This window comes from Arvicanthis niloticus, chromosome 1 (genome assembly GCF_011762505.2).
Source record: "Arvicanthis niloticus isolate mArvNil1 chromosome 1, mArvNil1.pat.X, whole genome shotgun sequence".
NCBI lineage: Eukaryota > Metazoa > Chordata > Mammalia > Rodentia > Muridae > Arvicanthis > Arvicanthis niloticus.
This window is the reverse complement of record NC_047658.1, coordinates 9,205,494-9,229,098: the sequence shown is the minus strand read 5'-3', so window position 1 is coordinate 9,229,098 and position 23,605 is coordinate 9,205,494. Positions and strand designations below refer to the sequence as shown.

General features: G+C 46.4%; 1 protein-coding gene across 2 annotated transcripts; it reads left to right on the top strand.

The window, feature by feature from the left end:
- Positions 1-943: 943 nt before the first annotated feature.
- On the top strand, positions 944-2,833 carry LOC117699304 (free fatty acid receptor 3). 2 transcript variants are annotated; one of them, XM_076934107.1, is made up of 2 exons: positions 944-1,207; positions 1,452-2,833. In XM_076934107.1, exon 2 carries the CDS (start codon positions 1,463-1,465, stop codon positions 2,420-2,422), a length of 960 nt encoding a protein of 319 aa, XP_076790222.1. In that variant the 5' UTR covers positions 944-1,207; positions 1,452-1,462; the 3' UTR covers positions 2,423-2,833. The 2 variants fall into 2 exon arrangements, with proteins under 2 accessions (XP_076790222.1, XP_076790174.1); XM_076934059.1 differs by having other exon boundaries at positions 944-1,288.
- Positions 2,834-23,605: the final 20,772 nt, after the last annotated feature.

The window sequence follows — 23,605 nt, the reverse complement described above, 5'->3', positions numbered from 1 at the left end:
TGATTTCCAAAGTGACTATGCCATCATGTGTTCCCCTCAGCCATCAATAATCACTGTGGTATCCCTCCATCTTTGCCAGAACTTGGCCCTCTCTGGTGTTGCGTTGATAGCCATTCTAGTGCATGAGCGTTGGTTTCCTGCTCCGTTCCATAAGTATGTGAGCAGAAATGATAAACAGAGCCAGATGTAGAACTTGTACCCCCCCCCATCCTACCCCCATGATGCCTAAGAAAGAAGGGGACCTGGAGAGTCACTTCCCTGTCATAAACAAAAAGGATGGTGGACATAAAACAGTGGTACCCTGACAGCCTGTTGTGAATTATGCCCCCACCGAACGATAACTGCTGCCAGGTAATTGTCTGCACCACCACCATCACCTTCACTACCGTCATCCCAGATCCTTGCCTGCACCACAAAGACCAACCCTCCCCTGCCCCCAGCATGAAGAGGGGCAGGATCTATTCTATGTACATAGCATGTTTTATTTTATTTGAGACAGGCCTTCATTTAGCCCAGGCTAGCCTCAACCGGTGTGTAGCTAGGAACTGATGATGACCCCGAGTTCCTGATCTGCCTCCTAACTTCTGGATTACCTGCATGCAACACCACACCTGCTCTATGTGCTGGAGCTGAAGCTCAGGACTTCAGTCAGGATCGGCAAGTGCTCTACCCACTGAGCTAACAGCCCAGTCTAAGTGTTCTTTTCACTGAGCTACATCCCCGGCCAAAGTGCATGCTTTAATCTATGAAATTCTATTGGTACCTCTGTTGTATAGAGTGGGAGACACAGGGTTGAACTCATTCCTTCCCAGATCACAGAGTTAGCAGGGAACAGAGCTGGCTGCAGAACCCAGTCCTCCCACTGTGCCTCCCACTTCCCACTCGGATGAGAACTAGATATGCATGGTTCTAAAGAGACACTCGGAGATCCAAGTGAAGGAGATAAAGGCAAAGCAGGATGAAGGAAGGTCCTCCCTGCGATCGTCTGCAGAGACACACACACGTCCTCGGAATTTGTCCTTTCTTTTTGCATATGGACTCAGCCCCGAAAGCTAGCTCAAAGCATCTTTTGTGCAGCTCTGCAGCGAGTGACGTCATAGACACCATTAAGTCTTTATCATTTCTGCTGGACAGCTATCTCACTGCCTTGGTGCTGTAGAAGCCAGCCGGGTGCTGGGCGGCAGAGTGCCAGTTCTCCAATACGCTGGTGAGTGTGGGGCTGAGGCTTACACACAGAGGTGGTACCTGGGTGATGTTTGCACTGGATGAGGGACAGGAAACTAAAGAGGTAGGCAGGACCACCCTGCAGGGGATTGCATGTGGGGACATGGTGGTGGGGTGTAGGCAATTTTGGCAACAGTCTTGCCCGATGGGTAAGAGTCTCCCGGTGAGGGAACCCGAAGACTCCCCAACTCCCGACACTATCCTCCTATTCCTCTCTGTCTCACTAGCATCTGCGACCATGGTGACAAGCTTCTTTCCTGGCAGTCATTGGCTTTTCTTTTCCGTGTACCTGTTGGTGTTCCTCGTGGGACTCCCCCTCAACGTGATGGCCCTGGTGGTCTTCGTGGGCAAGCTGCGCCGCCGCCCGGTGGCCGTGGACTTACTTTTGCTAAACCTGACCATTTCGGACCTACTCCTGCTCCTCTTCCTGCCGTTTCGCATAGTGGAGGCGGCCTGCGGCATGAGATGGCTTCTGCCTTTCATCCTCTGCCCCCTTTCTGGGTTCCTTTTCTTCACCACCATCTACCTTACCTCCCTCTTCCTGACGGCTGTGAGCATCGAACGTTTTCTGAGCGTGGCCTACCCACTGTGGTACAAAACCCGGCCCCGGCTGGCCCAGGCCGGTCTGGTCAGTGGCGTCTGTTGGTTCCTGGCATCAGCTCACTGTAGTGTGGTTTATGTCACTGAATACTGGGGAAACGCAACCGACAGCCAGGGGACCAATGGAACCTGCTACCTGGAATTCCGGGAGGACCAGCTAGCTGTCCTCCTCCCTGTGCGACTAGAGATGGCTGTGGTCCTTTTCATGGTGCCCCTGTGTATCACTAGTTACTGCTACAGTCGCCTGGTGTGGGTTCTGAGCCGGGGAGCCAGCCGGCGCCGGCGCAAGAGGGTAATGGGGCTTCTTGCAGCCACGCTGCTCATCTTCTTCGTCTGCTTCGGCCCCTACAATATGTCCCATGTGGTGGGCTATGTGCGCGGTGAAAGTCCATCCTGGCGGAGCTACGTGCTCCTCCTCAGTACCCTCAACTCTTGTATCGACCCTCTGGTTTTCTACTTTTCGTCCTCCAAGTTCCAAGCCGACTTTCATCAGCTCCTGGGGAGGCTGATGAGAGCTTGTGTGCCTTGGACTCGGGAAGTCAGCTTGGAACTGAAGGTAAAGAACGGAGAAGAGCCATCCAAGGAGTGTCAAAGCTAGAGAAAAGAGTGGACCGGAGGAGAGGTGTGGAGCCATGGGCCCAGTGCTTTGGCTGGCAGAGAGCTCTCCAGGGGCCGGAAGGAGTAGGCAGGTGTGTGTGTGTGTGTGTGTGTGTGTGTGTGTGTGTGTGTGTGTGTGTGTCTGCAGGTCATTCCCTAGCTCAGACAGACTAGAATGCACTGCGACAGGCTGAAGACATTGCTGTCACTCAGATTGTCCTGGGCGTGCTCACATTCGAGACTTTCCAGGTCGCCCCGCTTCCTATCCTCTCATAAGCCCTGAATTCCACTCTGAAAAACTGTGGAGGTGAGAGACTTCTTTAGAAGAAAGAGCCAAGCCTCTGCCTTAGCTAGCCAGCTCCAGAGCCTCCCTGGATGGAAAACGGAGGGGATTTCCCCAGGGCTAGAGCTGAGCCAGGGACTTGGGGTGGGGGAGGGGTGCGAGCCGCTGACTCCTCCTAGCTTCTCAGAATTGGGGGGAGGGGGGTGCTGGGGGTGGGGAACTGCCTGCCCTTGTGAGAGTTTCCCAGACAATTCCTACTCTTCTGTAAACTCACATCTTCTGGGATACTTATGAACAATATCAGACAATGAGAAAAAGTATTCAAATAAATTCGGTACCTAGGAAAAAGAAAATAATTTTTTTTTCTCCTTGGTTTTTTCTGGGTAGGGTATGTGGTGGATGAAAAGGACCACTCACACTCTGAAAGAGTGGAGTGGAACAAATGCCCAGGTTTCTGCAGAGGATGGGGCTGGAGAGATAAAACTAATTACAGTTTTATCTTTAATTTTTTCTTTTCTTTCTTTTCTTTTCTTTCTTTCTTTCTTTCTTTTTTTTTTTTTTAATTTAGGGCTGGGGACTCATTTGGTGACTGAAAATGGGCTTCTATGGATGAAAAAAGGAAAAGGTGTATTCCAAACTGCCAAAGCTGTCTCCCGGGAAAACAAGGAGATGGGGCAGGGAAAAGGTTCTCAGGGTTAAAAAAAAAAAAAAAAAAAAAAAAGACCTGAAGAAAGGGACTGTGGGGGAGCTCATGCCCCAGCCCAGTTCCTCAGCCAAGACTGAACCTAACACAGGGCATGAAGCAGGGTGTAGATGCAGATGCCTGCTCTCTAATGCCTAAGAGGATGATTTACAAGGCTGGGAGAACAGGGCTTTGGGGCTTCCACTCCCAGGAGCCTCTACCTTTTCTGGTAAGTGTCTGCTGGAGCATCTCTCTGCTTAGACCCCACAGTCGACTTTCCAGCTCCTGGCCCTGGTTCCTAACTTTCCCCCATGCTGCGACCCTTTAACACACTCCCTCCTGTTGTGATGACCCCCAACCATAAAGTTATTTTGTTGCGACTCCATATTGTAATGTTGCTACTGTTATGAATCATAATGTAAGTATCTGCCTTTTCCCATAGTTAGGTGACTCCTGTAAAAACAAGGAGTCTCCGCCCACAGGTTGGGAACTGCTCCCAAGAGTCATTACCAAAGTAAATCCAGGAAGAGAATAGAGGTAGATACTTGTCAGGATCCTAAATTCAAGGATAGCCTGAGCTACAGATTAAGACCCTGTCTCCAAATAAAATAAGGGCTGGGAATAGAGCCCCATCATGGATCCCTGGCCTAACAAGTACAAGACTCTCAGTTTGATCTTGATAATGGCTAAATAAATAAAATAATTCTTACTTATGTTAGCATTTCTCCTAGGCTCCACCCAACAGTTACCTAACAATGGCCAGGTACAAGCCTGGCTTGTTATAAAAGGACTGTTTGGCCTCCCTCTGTCTATCTCTCTAGCCTTTCTCTCTCCCTCCCTCTCTGTCCCCCTCTTCCCTCTCTCCCTGTGTTTCTGGCTGGCTTCTTCCCTTCTCTCCCTCCCCCCTCTTTCTCCTTCTCTGTTGCCTCTCTTTCTCTGCCTTTACTCCCTTCTTAACCCCGTTTCTCATGTCCCCAAACAAGCGCCATTTGGTACTCAGGGGGAATGCCTCAGCATCCGATAAGGCACCCCCTCCTGCAGCATCACACCGTGTTTCACAAAACACATCAGTGGTCCCAAGACCCAGATTCATAAACTTGAAAGTTCATGATCTCACCGCTGCATGGACTTTCCAGCCATTGGATTGCTAAATCTCTCCAACCAAACATCAGTGATTTGGTAATCTACCCCACTGGTCAGTGTAAACAGCCCCTAGTCTCAGGGGAGAGCTGTTGAGCTCCCTCCCAGTCACCCTCTGGTGTCCTTGGGGTTGGAGGTATTCACAGTCTTCACAGCTGGCCCTTCTCATTGATCACCTGCCTTAGGACCTTTTCCCTTGGGTGAGATTTCGCTCTTCTTGAGACAGGGCTTTAATTTTCTTTTCTTTTCTTTTCTTTTCTTTTCTTTTCTTTTCTTTTCTCTTTTTCTCAAAAATCCCAGCACTGGGTGATCTAGTCTCTCTTGGGAGCCAGCACCCAGCCCCTAGTTGCCACATAATGACCTGGTAATCTAATCTGTGCTGCAGGTTCTGTTATTAGTCTATCCTTGGGTCACCTATCAATAAAAATAATCACATTTATTCTCACTCAGTGGGTATCTCCTCTTCACTGTTACCTCCAGACTCCCTACTGGGATGCCTTCTGGACTTAAAGGCTTCCAAATTCACATAGTAAATCTGGGCCCAATACCCACTAGACAGTAACTCTAAATGGCCACTTAATGGCACTTTTAAAGAAACTTTTACAATTCTTGTCAGTGATCCAGAAAAATGGAAGGTCTTCTATGTACAAGCTTTTCCCTACCTTCACCCCAAACCTCTTTATTCCTCCCAATCCCCAACTCAGGTCCTATCTTTGATCCAGCTAGTTTACTCTCTCATTCTACTCCCTGCTCCTGCGACTCTAAAACCACTCTCCAGACTTCACTGTCTCTGCTGCCCCACTGCTGCTGGCTGTTCATTCCAGCGGGCAGTCTTAAACTTCTACTTCCTGGGAAATTATTATTGTTAAATTATTATTATTATTATTATTATTATTATCAGCTCTGGTGGGGAAAAGGCTGGGCAGTTACTAGATCCCTAGGCACACAAGCAGCCAAACCATTGCTGTGTGCTGGCCTCAGATCTTGCTCTCCACCTTGACTGGCATGACATGACAGCAGAGGCTCCTGTGTTGGCAGAAAGAGATCTCACACACACAGAATGCCCTGCCTGCCAAATAAAATCATGTCTATTTGTTTCCTTGCATATCTATTTGTTTCTTTGCTGATACACAGCCACACTTCTGTAAATAAATGCCATTGCAGTCTAGGATGTAACATATGACTTCTACCACCTTTGGTAAGGGTGGATGAAGAGAGGTGGAGCTACAGTTTCCGGCACCATCTTAGCTAAGGGCAATCACATGACTGACTAGTTTCAGTGCCATCTTAGTGAAAGGCAATCACATGACTATCTACCATCTTTATTATGGGCAGTCACTGCTTCACCATTGTCTTACTTGAGAACAACCTGACTTTAAGCAAAGGTCTCCAAAGACACTTTTCAATTAAGATAAGGTTTTCATGTAGTTTCTATCCTGCCCTGGTAAATAGTAATTTTAATATAACTTTAAAGATTTACAACATTGCTGGGCGGTGGTGGCTCATGCCTTTAATCCTAGCACTTGGGAGGCAGAGGCAGGCGAATTTCTGAGTTCGAGGCCAGCCTGGTCTACAGAGTGAGTTCCAGGACAGCCAGGTCTACACAGAGAAACCCTGTCTCAAAAAACAAAAACAAAAACAAAAAAAAAAACAAAAACAAAAAACAAAAAACAAAACAAAACAAAAAAAGATTTACAACCTTACAAAAGCTGAAGATTATAACCCAATCACAAAAGAACACATAGATGTTCTAGAAACTTTCCTAAGCCAAGTAACAAAAGTGCATTCAAAGCAGAATCCATGAGTTTGTTTTCTGAAATATAAGGTCCATATGGTCCATAGATCTAAAACTTGTTAGGGAAAAAACAAACAAACAAACAAACAAACAAAAAAACACGAAGATCTCTGCCTTAAAGATATGTTTAGCCTTAATTTTGCCACTGTTATTAAGTTACAATGTAACTTCTTGTTTGCTAGATACAATCTAGAACAAATAATTAAAAACAGACACAAGCTGTCTAACTAAGATCTACTGACTAGATACTAACTCTCAATCTTGCCAGAGATCTGCTAAATATAATGTGAACTGTTTAAACTTACTATGACAGACAGAGATCCCCAAATCTTAACAGTGACCCACAAACGTCTGCAAAAAGACAGGAGCACAGCAACAAAGGACTCTGACTGGATTGTGGTAGGATAACCACCGAGAAAGACTGCTCCATTGCCTTGCCCACTGCCAGGGCTCAGTCTAAACTGTAGACAAACAGAGAACACCTGGAGAATTAAATGTCCCATGTTGCCTAAGACCAGGTGAGTCATTTCTCCCATGTCCCTCCTCCACAGGAAAAGGCCTCTGCTCTTCTGGGCCTCATGGAGACCTTGCCTCTGCCTAAGTTGTGATGGAGACCTGGGAACCTGGGGAAAACTGTTTAGGGAGTGGACTATAGACTAATGCTGTCATTTTAATTAATATATAACATCTAGACTATAATTTATTATTCCCAGATTTCTGATTACATTGACAGCTAAACTACCTGAGCTTGACAACTAGAAAACAGATAACTAGATCCTTACTTCAAGGTAATCTACCACTATATTAGCTCATTAGTCAATCTGTTAACTAGTTAAGACTACCAGATCTCTTATCAAAAAGACGGACAGGTTTGCCTTTCTCACAGGCTTCATGATAAAAGATAGAAAAATTTCCATGTGGCCTTTCACAGATGTAACCTGCTACTTCCTTATCTTAAAAAACAAAAACAAAAACAAAAAAAAACAACCCCCCCTCAGTTTGCAGTGACTGCTTCCCAGTTATTAACCTATATCTCATGGTAAATAATCAAATACAAGACTCAAGTTATGAAGATGTAAATGAGTGTCTAGAAAGGTGTTTTAAGATAGGTAATCATAAGATGTACAAGTTGAAGGACATACAAACTTAAATGATGACAAATGATTTAAGGTACAAAATGCTTCAGATTTCTTCCCCTTGCTATGACACTGTTATATTAAGACTTCAAAGGTTCAAAATCCTAACATTAACAAAAGGAGTTCTGATAAATTAGACTAACCCTAATAAAACTTTCCACTATATGATCCACTTTTATAATCGCGAGTTCAAATTTTAAGTTTCCTTTGGTTAATTTCTAACTATAGACTTAAAGTGTTTCTTATGCTAAATCTATATGACCAACTAGGACAAGGTCAGATTTTTAAGTTTCCTTTATTTGTGTTTTAAATATAAACTTTAAAATGTTTCTCATTTTGCTAAATTAATATACATTCAGTCTTCTAGACAGAGAGGGAAAGCCCTTCTTGACCCGTCTGCTCCACGAAAGGTTCCCTAAGTTCACCTTAAAGACTGTTCATGCAATCAACAAATTTATCTCTTTTGTAAACTTATAAGCCATAAGATCCAACTCAGATCTACTTCTCATAGACCAAAAAGACTCCCTCTATATACACCTGCCACCAATAGCCTAAGCGTCTACCTGTTGCCTATTCCAGAGGTGGGATTCCTCCCCTGTTCCCTTGTTTTGGGATTCCCCTCACCCCAACTACCAAGACCTAAGGGTTTCAAACGTACACCTAAGAAAAAGTTTTTTCTCCTAAACCTGCTAAACTTTATTTTCTGCCTCTAGTGTATATATTTGCGTTTCAACATCTTGCTAAGTCCAGACTACAAAAGCTACAAAATCAAAATCTACATCCAGGACAGCTCCAGAGAAGCAACCTACAGATGCTCCAATTACTCTCACAGATGCTTCTACTGGGCCTGCACCTTCCTACCTGCAGATGGTCCCACAGACCCTGGACAGCAATGAATCAGCCAACTCTCCTAAGACTGGACCAGCATCCCCATCCCCATTCTCTTAGGTTCCCAAACACAAAACAGTCACCCCAAAGTCAGCAGGAAGGAGCTAAAGATTATGATGACCCAATTCCTGCTTCACCATCACCTCTTTCTAGTTTCTCACTTTTTAATTAAACCAAAATGGAGGAATGTTAGCATTTCTTCTAGGCACCGCCCAACAGTTACCTAGCAACAGCCAGGTAGGAGCCTGGCTTGCTATAAAAGGACTGTTGGCGCTCTCCCTCTTCGTCCCCCTCTTCTCTCTCCACATGTTCCCAGCTGGCCTCTTCCCTTCTTTCTCTCTCTCCTCTCTATCCTTCTCTGTCCCCTCTCTTTCTCTGTCTCTACTGCCTTCTCAGACCCACCTTCTCATGCTCCAAAATAAACTTCATTTTATACTAGACCCATCAAATGGCTGGTACCTCAGGGGGCGATGTATCAGCCTGGGCCCACCACATCATGCTGCTGCATCACAAAACATATCAGCTTATTTTTGAAAGTTAACTAAAGCAAGGCTGTCCCCACCCACTGCCCTGCCAGGGATCTTCCTCCCTGTGGTCTCTTTTTCCTGCTCTGTTTGCTCTTGAGCTCCAAGGAGGACTCCATGTTCCTTGTTTCAACCATCCTTCGCTTTTATGGGGTACCCCTTGACAGGAAGCAGATCAGTGGTTGTCGTGGGCTTGGAATAGCAAAAATGGAGTTATAGACAGGGGAGATGCCCCTGGGACATTACAGAGCGATGGAGAAATTCTATAACTCAATCGTGCTGGAATGTCGAGTCCCGAGTCAGAGCCATAAGTTTAGAGTGAATGAATATTCTTGCCTCAGTACAGTTGTGTGTGTGTGTGTGTGTGTGTGTGTGTGTGTGGGGGCGCGCGCGCGCGCGCGCGCGCGTGCGCATGTGAAGGAAGAGTGTGGGTGAAGCGTATTTGTATGTACTTGTTTGTGTGTGCCCACACATATGCACATGAAATCAGAAGTTGACATCTGTTATCTTTTTGCCTGAAGATCTGAATTTGGTTCCCAGAACCTACATGGAAGGAAAAAACTAGTCCTTTGATCTCCACACAGACTCCCCACTTCACCCAAATAAACAAGTAGATAAATATTTTAAAACTAAAGTTAAGATGTTAAGGCAGTGGTGGCACACACCTTTAATCCCAGCACTTGGGAGGCAGAGGCAGGTGAATTTCTGAGTTCAAGGCCAGCCTGGTCTACAGAGTGAGTTCCAGGACAGCCAGGGCTACACAGAGAACCCCTGTCTCTAAAAACAAAACAAAACAAAACTAAAGTCAAAATCTTGTGTCTTGTTTTACTTTTGACTCTAGGTCTTGTGTATCCTGCAGGCTAACTTTAAACTCAGCATGTAGCAGAGAACTACTTTGGATTCCTGATTGATTCCCTACCTTTGCCTTCTAAGGGTGGGGGTCACAGGCTCCGGCAGACCACACCCAGGAACAAAACTTCCTACAACAGTGTGCTCTGTACCCCACCCTGTGCATCTTGCAGATGCCGAGCTTTGTTTTATTGCAGTGATCAACGGTGAATCTTACTTATTTTGGAGGAGTGTGTGCGCGTGCATTTGTGGAGGCACATGCTGCTGGGAATGAGCTATCTCCCTGGCCATGGGGGTTCCTGGGGGTTGAACCCAAGGGACCAAGCCCTGCAGCAAGCACCTTTACCTGCTGACAGCCATCGCATGTGCCCCGTATTCTGAACCAGAATCTTGCTATGTAGCCTGGGCTGGTGACAAACTCTTCAAGGTCCTGCCCCTGTCTCGAGCTGCTGGAACTGTAGGCTTGCAGCATCAAGCAGGTAGTTATGTCTCTATAGCCTCAAAAAGCCACATGGAGGGACTGACCCCAACACTGGGGCTTATGTGAGTCACTCTGTGGTGTCCACAGACCCCTGGAATCCACTAACTCGGTTTCTCAGAACGTGTCCTCATTGTTAAGTGGGGCAAAGGGACCTGCTGACTTTTCAAAAGTGTTCTTACCAGTCTCTGGTCTCAGGTCAAAGTCTCTGTTCACCCTACAGAGCTTCTCTGGGGAACTATATCCCTTACTCACAGAGATGGCTGTGGAGGACACAAGCCTCTCTCTCTCTCTCTCTCTCTCTCTCTCTCTCTCTCTCTCTCTCTCTCTTTCTCTCTGTGTGTGTGTGTGTGTGTTGAGACAGAATCTCACTGTGTAGTCTCAAATTCACAATGATTACTTCAGTACCCTGAATGGTGGGGTTATAGGTATATACCAGATTTCCTTTCCTTTCTTTTTCTTTAGTAAAAACTTTGATTTTATGTGTAAGGTTTTGCCTGCAGGTCTGTGTGTGCACCACTTGCACCTTACTTGCATGCCAGGTACCCAGGGAGGCGAGAAAAGGCCATCGGATCCCCTGGAACTGGAGTTGCAGGTGGTTGTTGAGACACCATGTGGTTGCTGAGATTTGATCCAGGTCCTCTGGAGGAGCAGCCAGTGCCCTAATCCCTGAGCCGTCTCACCAGCCTCCAGCTTTATTTTCTTAAGGATATACTAATTGTACAAAGGAATTGGTGTTCGTGTGACACATTCAAACCTGTATATAATGTCCTTTGCCATCCTCACTCCCTCTTCGCCCCTCTCACCTTCTCCTCACTCCTGTACATCCCCTTCCTTCTCCCAAGTCATTTTCTTTTTACTTCTGTAGCTTCCCTTTTAAGATCTCGACTCCAGATAAGATAGAAGACACAGAACATTTGTATTTCCTGCAAATGACAAGCACACGATCTCCAGAATGCTTCCACCCCATGTCGCCTGGCAGACTGACCCCTGAGTGAACCTCTGTGGAGAGGCAGTGCTGTCCCTCCTTGGCCCAACCTCAAATGTCATTTCTCTTTGATGTGATTTCACCTTGTATTGTGACTGGGACTTACTTCTGTGTACTCATTTGTGTGTTGTGACTCTTCTCACTGAACATGGAAGCTTACAGCAGCTGATACAAGCTGTGGTCTCTTTACCACCATTTCCACCAGGGGCATCCCTTGGTACCAGACCCATCGCTGATTTATTTTGTTTGTTTCTTGAGACAGGGTTTCTCTGTGAAGCCCTGGCTATCCTAGAAGTCACTTTGTAGACCAGGCTGGCCTCGAACTCAGAAATCTGCCTGCCGCTGGCTCCCAAGTGCTGGAATTAAAGGCGTGCGCCACCACCGCCCGGCTTCCATCGATGATTTCTATTGTTTTGAGACACAGCCTCACGATGTAGTGCACATGCTTGCATGTGTATCTCTCTCTCTCTCTCTCTCTCTCTCTCTCTCTCTCTGCGTGTGTGTGTGTGTGTGTGTGTGTGTGTGTGTGTACACGTAGAGGTCAGAGGACAATCTAAGGTCCTCTTAATCTCTGAGCCATCTTTCTGAATGAAAAAATAAAGAGATCAAAAAGGAAGAACATGACTTCTCCTAGGTATGCTGGAGAGAGTTCATTGTGGATGTGAGGGAGAGCATAGCCAGAGGCAGACACATGGGAGAGTCCAGAGTGGACATGACTCTGACCCAGGTGTGGACAGTGGAGAAAGGAGTGGAGCCAAAAGACCAGGAGGGTAAAGAGTAGCCCAAAAAGGGCAGATAACCAAAATGGCTGGATTATATGAGGAAAGGGAAGGGTAGGCCAGCCACTTGGCTGGAGAAGTTTAGGTGGGGCCAGGGTATGTCAGCCACACTCTATAACAGGTAGGGACTGAGAGATGCTGGGAGAAGCTGTCAGCCAGGTCAGCTTTGATATGTTAACCAAGCATCTCAGCCACCTGTCCCAGGTTCGAGACCCCATACTCTCCAACTAGAAATGCTGCATGAATTTGAAATGCTGATCTTCTGTGGCAGAATCAGCCCCTCCCCCTCCCACACGGTTCGAGAAGCCCCTGCAACTCTGCTGACAAGAGAAAATATAGTATAGTAAGCAGCTTTTAAACTTGATACTTAAAATGTATTAATTGCTGGTGTTAGGATTCTGTAGAGAAACAGGACACATGCTCACTGGTACCCGTGCAAAGATGACTAGGGGCAAACCAGAAAGAGCTGGAGTTGCAGGTGACATGCAATGCCTTCTGCTGGTGAAGTCCTTGATGGAGGAAGTCAGCCTATTGTCCCCTAGGCCTTTAACTGACTGGATGAAGTTCACCCACACTGTAACACACCACTGGCAAGTGTAAATCTTATTCTACAATAGCCTCATGGAAACGCCAGGGATATAGGCAGGCATAATAGCCCAGACAAGCAGACCCGTAAATTCATTACTGTTCATTATTCTAATTCTAATCTCCCTGAGAAAGGTGGAGATCTGGGTTACAGCTGGGTGGTAGAGAGCTACCAGCTTTCACTCAGGCCTGGGTCTGATTTGCAGCAATAATAAGCCCTGGGAGGAATTATTTGCATAATATATGGGCGTCATTTGCATTTCCTCCTGTAATTGCTTCCTTATTTGACTTGCAAGAGTTTGGTGAAAGACTGGAATCTTTCAGTCTGCTCCAGATCTCCTGGTTGGGCTGACAGTTTTCCTGAAACATTGGGGTTCCCTCCAGAGGCCTTTCTTCTTTCCATACACCTCAAACTATGGAGTTTGTTGTTGTTCCCTCAGTTGCTTTTGGCTTTTGTGAAACCAAACCAGGAGCCACATTGTCCTATGGTGTTACTAAGTTTCCATACATTACAAGAATGAGTTTCTGGCTGGCCCGGCAGTGGTGGCCCACGCCTTTAATCCCAGCATTTGGGAGGCAGAGGCAGGTGGATTTCTGAGTTCGAGGCCAGCCTGGTCTACAGAGTGAGTTTCAGGACAGCCAAGGCTATATAGAGAAACCCTGTCTTGAAAAACAAAAACAAAACAAAACAAAACAAACAAACAAACAAAAAAAAAGAATGAGTTTCTGTTTCCTAAGCCTAAGTAGCCTCCAAACCATGTTTCTCAACCTACGCTAAACTTGTGACCCCACCATGTACGATGTATGCCTACCCCGTTACCTTTTGTCTTATGAAAATGTGTCTTCCGAGATACCTTGATGCCCCCTTCCACGTGATGCATTTCCCACACTTACCCACCCCACAGGCAACCTTGAGCCCTGGGTCCCCCCACTCTTCTGTCCAATTATCTCAACAGCTGTTTTTCTATCATTCCTAACCTTTCCCCATAAAAGAGACCTCAAAAGTCAGTGAGGGGATGCCCTCTGAAATTCCCTTCCAACTTGGGTCAGTTCTAAGTATAGCTTGTTTTAACCAGACAGTCATGGAAATTGTTTTTCCTCTCAGGTCTAACAGTTTCTCTCTTTCTCTCTTTCTCTCTCTCTCTCTCTCTCTCTCTCTCTCTCTCTCTCTCCCCTACACACACACACACACACACACACACACACACACACACACACACACACATATATATATATATATATATATATATATATATATATATATCCTTTCTCTCTATCTCTCTCTTTCTTTAGATGTGGTCTCACTATGTAGCACAGGCTGACCTTGATATCAAAGATCCACCAACCTCTGCCTCCCCAGTAATGAGATCAAAGGCAAGAAGCACCATACCTGGGATATTTATGTGTTTATTTTAGACAGGGTCTCTAACAAATTATTCCCCACTGGTGAAATGAGCCAACTCAAGCCAGATTAGAGTATATAAAGGCAGGTTTATAGGGAGAGCAGCCCTCAGGTGGGTTCACTGATCCCGAGGCCAGGGAAGTTGCCATGGGGAGGGAGGCAGAGGAGAGGGGGAAGAGAGAGAGAAAGAGCATGCGCACATAGGGAGAGAGAAAAGACTGGAGAGACCAAAATGTTTAGATTATATAGGAAAGAGCTTCTGGGGGAGGGAAGCCCAGACCCTGGGCTAGACAGTTCAGGGTAGAGGGCAGGGTGTGCCAGCTGTACCCGGTAACAGGTAAGGACTGAGGGATGCTGGGGAAACCAAGAGGCCAGGTCCGCTTTGGTTTGTTAAATATGCATCAGCAGTGTTATGTAACCCAGGCTGCCCTTGAGCTCCCTATGTAGACCAAGATTGCCTTGAATTCTGATCCTCCTCCCTACATCTTAAATGCTGGGGTAACAGGTGTGAACACACGCTTGGATTTTTTTTTTTTTTGTCATCAGAGTTTTAAGTAGTTTTTTTTTTTTTTTTTTTTTTTTTTTTAAGATTTATTTATTTATTTATTTATTCATTATGGGGAAGGGGGTTGTGTGCATAGGTGCAGTGCTCACAGAGACTAGAGGTTTCAGGTCCAGTAATATCCCAGGGCTGTCTTCTTAAGCAGGTGGCTGAGTCTGTGAGTGAGCCAACCTTCCTTCACTGTTCTGATTTGCCTCAATGATGGACTGTGATAATGAAAATAAACTTTTCCTTCTCTAAGATGCTTCTGTCAGAGTGTTTATCATAGCAACAGAAAGAAAACAGAACACACTGACCGAGTTAGACTAGACAGTGAGGCAGAGAGAGCGGGGAGGGGAGAAGCAAGTTGCTTGAAAACACAGGTGTTTGGAGGTTACCTGGAATAAGGGTTACATCATTGAGCATGACAACACCTCCTTCCCAGTCAACAAAGAGGAAGAATTCCCCCAGTGAGGGGCTGGGGGCGTGGCTCAGTGGTAGAGCCCCTGCCTAGAATCCCCCAGTGAGGGGCTGGGGTTGTGGCTCAGTGGTAGAGGCCCTGCCTGGAGTCCCCCAGTGAGGGGTTGGGGGTGTGGCTCAGTGGTAGAGGCCCTGCCTAGAATCCCCTAGTGAGGAGTTGGGGTATGACTCAATAGTTGAGTATTTGCCTAGCATGTATAAGATCCTGAGATAAGCCGGGCGGTGGTGGTGCACGCCTTTAATCCCAGCACTTGGGAGGCAGAGGCAGGCAGATTTCTGAGTTCGAGGCCAGCCTGGTCTACAGAGTGAGTTCCAGGACAACCAGGGCTATACAGAGAAACCCTAGCTCGGAAAAACCAAAAAAAAAAAAAAAAAAAAAAAAAAAAAAAAAAAAAAAAAAAAAAAAAAAAAAAGATCCTGCGATAAATAAATGTTATAAAACATTTATTGGGAAGAAAGGAGGAGGTTTCCAAGAGCGATTTCTCTAGAAGAACAGAGTTCTGCTGTAATTTGCCTCTTGGAGGTCTCCATTAGTATCTAGTGGAGCTCCTGGCTGGCTGGGCCAGAGCTACCGCTCACCTCAGATCCCTAACAGCAGGCCTCAGGGTATCTGAGCCAGGCCTCTCGCCATTGCTTTTGCAGAGTGATGTCTGACTGAGACAAACTAGAAGACCCAGGTTTTAAATCCATAGTCTGTTCCCAGCTCCTGAAAGTTCCCAAACCAAGTAAAATCTTAGAACTACTAATATATTGCAAGCAACGCAGCTCCTCTCTCATTTCCTGTCAAGACATTTAATAACTGTGTGGTTTGGTAAACCCCTTTTAGCAGTTATCACTTTTTTTCACATTAGAAAAAAGGGAAGTGGGGGAGGGAGAGTTGGCTCAGTTATTAAGAACACTTGTTGCTGTTGCTGAGAACCCAGGTTCAGTTCCCAGCAACCACATGGTGGCTCACAACCTTCTGTAACTCCAGTTCCAGGGAACTTGACACCATTTTCTGGCTACCATGGACACTACATGCACTCGGGACAACATACATGTAGGCAAAACACACACATAATAAGCACACAAGTCTGAGGACATTCTACATTCAAAGCACAGCAGTTCTGATGTGTCCAATGATGGACACTCCACTCTTCCAACTTTTGATGCAGTCTAGTACCTGCATCTCATGTGTAGGGAACAATCAGGGCATGGATCTGAACAGCAAACAGAGCCCACCTCTCATCAGAGATGCTAATGGATCCTTTTCTCCAAGATCGCTGGTTTTTATCGAACTGCAGAGTCAAAGTCTGCATCCAAAGCTCATGGTACAAGAAAGAGAAAGCAAGAACTACTTGACATGTGGCCCTGCAGCTTCATGTCCAAATACAGGTGTATATGGAGGTCTTCACTGGACTGTGCTGGGGAGAAGACTTTTCATCTGGCCCTGGCTGCTCAGCTTCCTCTATTCCTTGGACAACCTCCAAGCCACTCAATGTCTTATCATAAAGGCCCCAAATCAGCCAAACTTGGCTTCAGTTGCTGCAATTAAGAGTCAGTGCTGTAGGCCTGCCCTGCTATGATAAGCTAAGAAGGTCTGCACTTCCCAGAGTTATCCATCCATCAGCAGTCAGAGCAGGAGTTAAACAGCACAGAGACGCTGCTACATTGTATCATGGGCAGCACTTACAAGCTACTAGACCCATGAGATGCAGCTGCCATGAGGCTGGTGGCTAAGCCCTCTTTCTTCCATATGTACATTGGACCCAGTTTATTCAGCAGACAATGTGTCACTGTGTGGCTGGCTGGCCATGGCAGTGTTAAGCCTGAAAATCTCAAGGAGAAAGACCAATTCCATGATTGTCCAGTTCAAGCAAGCCTTATTTTAGAGGTACACCCGGGGCAGGCTAGTCTCACCCCAAGTCAGGATTTTAGAAAGAGAGCCCAGATGAGAGGGAAACAAGGTTTTTATAGCTCGGGGGTAAGGGGCTTTCCAGATGTGAGATTTGGCAGATAAAATAGGCAAGGTTACAGGAACAGAACATAAGTGTAACAAGTTAGTTATCGTTATAACTGGGAAGGGGGTGGCTGTGGCCAGATGTGCCCCTGAGAAATTATGCATGCAACAGATCTGGTATAAACGGGGTTTACTGGGGGAAGGCAGGGGAGTCAGGGCCTGGAAAAGAGGTTGAGGCAGAGGAATAGACATGTAGACAGGCCGACAGAGGGGAGCAGAGCCATGAGGGCAAAGAAGGGAGGGGAAGTCAGAGAAGGACAGATGGGGAGAGAGAGACCTGTCCAGTGGAAAGAGAGAAAGAGAACTAGTTTTCTTTTATAAGCAGCCCACACTGGTACAAGTGGCAGCTAAGGTAAGGTAATGATGGTAATCAATTACTAAGTCCCCAAAGGCAGGCCAGCGGAAGAGCCTTCAGCCTGTATGCTAACAGTCCTAATGACCTCCCGAAACAAAGGCATAATTGCCATTCCTGGAGCAGGCAGTACAGAACCATTTGCCCTTAAGGTTATAGGTTGGACAGAAAAACAGAGGCTCAATCATTTCAAGGCTTTGGTTTGGGGAAATAGGAGGGTGCAGGGACTGAGGTGGGATGGAAATATGGGGGTGGGGACGGAGGTTGTGGATATAGGGGGTAGGGGAATGAGGAATGGGGGTGTCTGGAATTTTTGTAGGTGTCTCATGCTAGGAAAAGGTTGAACGAAGTCTGCTGCTGCTGGAGGGAAAGCTTGTGTCCCCTGATGTAGCCGCCTGCGGCCACGAGTCAACTGGGTTCACCTGAAAGGGGGTCTGGGAATGAAAGGGGACGGAGGGCGAGAAGAGATGAAGCCAAGACAAAGTTCTCTGACCAAGGCTCAAAGCTTTAATGTTCAGCTCTCAATTTAAAGGGGAAGGCCCAACCCACAACCCCTCCTGGTTTCAGCCGGAGATGGGTGGGATAATCCATAATCCGTTCCAGGTCACGGCCAGAGATGTCTCAAGGCAAGCCCAGGGGCAGTTCTGCTTCTGTGTTCTGTGCAGCCAAGGTGGGTAACTCCACCTAGATCCTATCACTTGGTCTGTTGTGGTAAGCAAGGTCTCTCAGGCCTGCTCAAGGCTGAGGGAAGGGCATACCCTGAAAGGATGTCATACAGCTCTAACAGTTTGTCAGCGAACTTTGTAGGGGAGGTGGAGCCAGACAGTGATGGATCAGTGATGGACAGAATTACACTCTGAACCAAGACTGCTTAGTTATGCAGACCTTTGTCCCTTTATTTAAACCTAAATTTCATGCAGGATTCCCAAGAAAATGGACTTGGACATCACTGGACTTCTATATTCCTCTTCTCAGTGTAGCCACAGTGAATAAATAGCCTTTCCCTGCTTTTGGCTATTGCTTGTAGCGTTGACTGGCCTTGAGGGTAAGAGCTGTCAGGTTCTAGGTTTTTGCCCTATGTGAACTGACAGCACTAGCTGTGCTCGTTGGTGTTGAGGTCTGTTGCTATGTATTGGAATACCAAGTGCAGGCACCCAAGACCTGGTGGCCCCAGAGGTGAGGAGTCTGCACATAGACTCAAGTGACAGTATGTGACCTTGGCCTCAAGTTATTTCTGATTGGTGAATAAAGATGCCGACAGCCAATAGCTGAGCAGAAGAGACATGGGCGGGGTTTAGGGTTCCCGAACCAGGAGAGAAAGAAGAAGGGAGAGAGGACAAAGACACCATGGGTTAGGAGTCATGAAAACATGGCCCTGAGGGCTGGCCAATTGGAGTTAAGAGCAGCCCAGACGAAACAGTAATAACTTGGGGTTACAGTAGGAGAGTTGAGGCTAATTGCGTAGAGGATAGGCGGCTGCCCAGGTCTAGTGTTGTTTGAGGGTCACTATAAATATAAAAGGTGTATGTGTGTTTTATCCAGAATCTTAATGGTCAAAGGTAGAGTAGAAACCCTGGATTGAGATTCAGTATTTTCTACAACAGGTTGGTTTTTATCAGCATGTGGGAAGAGGAATCTCAATTGAGAACATGTCTTCGTGGGCCTGTTGGCAACTCTGTGAGGAGACTCTAATGGTTAACAACTGACATGAGAGGCCCAGCCTACTGTAGGTCCACGGCTCAGGGTAATCAGAAAGCTGACTGACCAAGCCAGTAAGTAGCATCCTCCATATCCTCCATCCCTCAGTTCCTGCCTCCAGGTTCCTGCCTTGAGTTCCTGTCCTGACTTCCTTCAGAGATGACCTGTGACATGAAAGTGCAAAGCAAATTAACCCCTTCCTCCCCAAGTTGCTTTTGGTCATGGTGTTTATCACGGCAATAGAAACCCTGACTAAGATATTAACTGTGGGTATTTCTGCTTGCCTTTAACTTCAGTGGGTGATGTGTTTATTTTATTTTAAAGATTTATTTATATATTTATTTCATGCACATGGGTATACTGTCTCTGTCTTCAGACACACCAGAAGGTGGCATCAGATCCCATTACAGATGGTTGTGAGCCACCATGTGGTTGCTGGGAATTGAACTCAGAACCTCTGGAAGAGCAGTCAGTGCTCTTAACCACTAAGCCATCTCTCCAGCCCGGGGTGATGTGTTTAAATTAACTTTTGAAAAAAAAAAGCTACTTTTGTGTGTGTATGTATGTGTATATAGATGTAGGCATCCTTGGAGGCCAAAAGAGAGTGTTTTGTTACCCTGGAGCTAGATTAACAGGAAATTAATTAATTGTGGATGCTAGGAACTGAACTCAGGTCTGTGTTCTTAATTTTTGAGCCATCTCACCTCTCCACCTCCTTGCAGGGATTAGAGTATATCTTATACTTGCATAAATGTATCCTCAGAATTTTTTTCCTAAAAAAAAATGTTCTGGGCAATAGTGGTACACGCCTTTAATCCAAGCATTTGGGAGACAGAGGTAAGTGGATCTCTGTATTTGAGGCCAGCCTAGTCTACAGAGTGAGTTCCAGGACAGCCAGAGCTACATAGTAAACCTTGTCTCAAAAAACAAAAACAAACAAACAAACCTATAGAGAAAATATCTATGTCTGTGTGAATGTGGTACCTGTCGATAATAAATCTGATGATCTATAGCTTAGGCAGGAACTAGGAGGTGGCACATCCATTAGGCCAAAAGGATTCTGGGAGAGTGCGAGGCACAGCAGATTTGCCTGAGAAAATGTGAGGAGACAGACAGACAGACGGTACCTGAGCACAGGTAACCAGCCACATGGCAAAATGTAAATTAGAATACATGGGTTATCTTTAGTTATGATCTAGTCGGAGAAGAGCCTAGCTATATGACCAAGGTATTTGTAAATATAGTTTGATCTTATTTTGGGGAGCATAGACTGGGAGGTAGAACCAGACCTCACTTCTACAGAAATAAAAAAAAAAATTTAAAAAATTTTATACGTATGAATGTGTGCCTGCATGTATATATATGAACCAGATGCACGGATGGAGCCCTTGGATTCCAGAAGACATCAGATCCCCTGGTACTGGAGTTGGAAGTGTTTGTGAGCTGTCCCATAGGTGCTGGGAACTGGACTCAGGTCCCCTAGAAGAGCAGTCTGTGCTCTTTGTGGCTGAGCCATCTCTCCAGCCCTACCCTTGGAATATTTAATTTTTTCTTTGTTTCTGCAGTGTTTGGGGAATGTACTCAGAGCTCTTCCATAATAGACAACTGTGCCATATCAGATCTATGTCTCCAGCCCAAAGCTTTCTTCATAGTAGCAATGTGTCTGCAGGGAAAGGTGAGTGTTCCTTGCAGGTAGACATTTCAGTGTCCCTTCCCAGACTTTCCACTGCTGCTGAGAGCGGTTAATGAGTATCCCTTCCCACAATCCTCTTCCACTCACCAAACTGAATCCACCTCTGCTTCCTCCTCATTCCCTGGGCACCATTCTACATCATCCTGACACATCCACAGGACCTGGGTCCTGCCGACTGCCTGGACCTCATTCTCATATCTTGGCCCTTATTCAGGCTCCTCATGACCACTCTGGCCTCCCTGGCTGCTTTGGACAGACCATGGCTCACTCGGGGCTTTCTGTCCCTATGCTGTGAATGTCCCCAGACAGTTTCTAGCTCCTACCTCACATCCTCTAAGATCATTCGAATGTAAACTGTCCCTTCTGGGCTCATGTGTTTGAGCACTTGGTCCTCAGTGAGGAGTGCTGTGTACTTGGTCCTCAGTGAGGAGTGCTGTGTTGGGGGTTATGGAACATTCCAGATGGGGATCATGGTTTGTAAAGACATGCCACTAGGGTTGACCTCTAAGAATGATAACCCAGCCTCTCTCTCAGGCCCTTTACTGCTTCCTGCTGTGATATAAGCAAGCCACAGTCTCCTGCGGCCATAAACTAAACCCCCATTACTATGTCTTCCCTAATACAAGGGACTGTCTTACTTAGGGCCTTTATTGCTGTGAGGGGACACCCTGACCACATAACTCTTATAAAGAAAAACATTTAATTGGGGCTGGTTTACAGTTCAGAGGTTTAGCCCATTATCATCATGGTGGGAAGCATGGCAGTATGCAGGCAGACATGGTGCTGGAGACAGGGCGGAGAGTTCTATATCTGGATCAGCAGGCAACAGGAAGAGAACTGTTGCACCGGGTGTGGCTTGAGCATCTGAGACCTCAAAGTCCACCGGCAATGACACACTGTAGAGAGAATCTCTTATAAGCATCACCTGTCAATAAAAAAGCTGATGGCCAATGAGCTGAGGCAGGAAATAGGAGGTGGGACACTGGCAGGAAGAGAGGATTCTGGGAAATAGTGAGAGAATAAAAGAATATGCCCATAATGTTCCATGCCATAGTGTTCATGGAAGCAGATACTTTCCTGATGGACATAGGCTGCTTGTAATCTTTTGGTGTCACAAAATCGTGAAAGAACAAACCAAACATACCATGATGGATGTATTTGTTTGAGCATGTGTGAAAGTCCACCATGATGAAATAATCAGCAGATGTCAATCTATTGGGTCAAATAGGTACATACCCTACCCACCTTTTATTTTGTTGTTCTTTGTTGTTGTTATTGTTGAGATAGGCTCTGCTGGTGTATCCCTACCTGGCCTGGCACTTGCTGTGTGGCCCAGGTTCTTGAACTCACAGTGATTCTCCTGTCTCGGGCTCCTATGTGTAAGAAGTGCAGGTGTGCACCGCCACACCTAACTGGAAAATTTCATGTAAAGCTATTAAATTGTATCTCTCACAGGAGGGAGTCTCAAGTTGCCTTTTTAAAGGAATGTTCTGCAGCTGTGTGGGGAAGGACCAGAGGGGTAAGCCATAAATCAAGGGACACATAGGAAGACCCTAAGCAGCACAAGTAAGAGCTGATGCTGACAACCTAGTGACCTTGGATGTGCAGCCTAGCAGCCAGACACAAGATGTGCCTCTTAGAGCTGATGGGATCAATGTTAGATCAGAAGAGTAAACAGTGTCTCTTAGGATCTGAGGTGCCCAAACATCAGAAGGATGATGCGGCCATGTCTGTATCATGGAAAGGGATGGATATCACTCTCAAGATGTTGGAAACGAGGACCTGGCACAGCTGGTGTGTGGAGTGCCTGGAAATCCTGCTGTTTCAGCAGGTGGTGCTTCCTGACTGTAGCCCATTGGTGGTTTCACAAGAGGAGTGGTCAAATTGAAGATGGAGTCGCTGTGGGGAAGGCTCAGCTTATAGGCCACTGTGAGATGCAGCTCTTGGACTGGCCGGGGTTTTCCTTCCTCCTTACGTTTTCTCCTTTCTCTTCTTCCCTCTGTCCCTCCCTTCCTCCTTTTCAGAAAGGGTCTCACTATCTAGCTTATACTGGCCTGATCCTCTTACCTCAGCCTGAGTGCTTGAACGGCAGACCTGTACTGCCATAACTAGCTCTGAGTTACTGGCTTGTGTCTTACCTTGCTGCAGCTGTCACTGATGCATACTGGAGTTAATCACCGAAGCTTTGTGTGGACTGTTATCAGAAGGAGCTGCGGACTGTGATTGGCTGGGAAGAGGGAGCTGTGGACTGTGATTGGCTGGGAAGAGGGAGCTGCGGACTGTGATTGGCTGCTGCAGCCTATCAAGACTCACCAAGACCAGAAAAGAAGATATGACATGGAGTGGACATGGAGGATGGACAACTTGTCAAGGGGTCACACTTTCCAGTTTGCTTTTCTGAACCCTTCTCCAGTTCTAGAAGGTGGGCAGACAGTCCAGGCCCCTGGGTCAGCTTTCGTGGCCCCTTCTTGCTGCTCAATGCGGGAAAGCCTATTCTTGATGCAGGATCAGTCTAGCTAGTCTAGACCTAGACACTCTCCTCAACATCCGCAGCCGCTTGGTTCTTATTGCCACCCAGTCTGTCCGCTTGCTCAAGGCCTGTCTTGCTCACTCATGTCTCCAGCACTCAATATGGCCTCCCTTGCAGAAGAAAAGCCGAGCATATCTGATGAGCAGAGAACAATGATAGGGAAATACTGTTGGCGAGCTTTTTGCTCTTTATTGTGTTCTTATATGTACCAGCCTTCCAACCTTTATCCTACCCTTGTGATGGCTATTCCTGGTTGTCAACTTGACTATATCTGGGATGAACTATAATCTAGAAATGGAGGCCACACCTGTGATCTAGATCTTGAGGCATAGTAGCCATGAAAAGCTTAGGCCCAGGCAAGG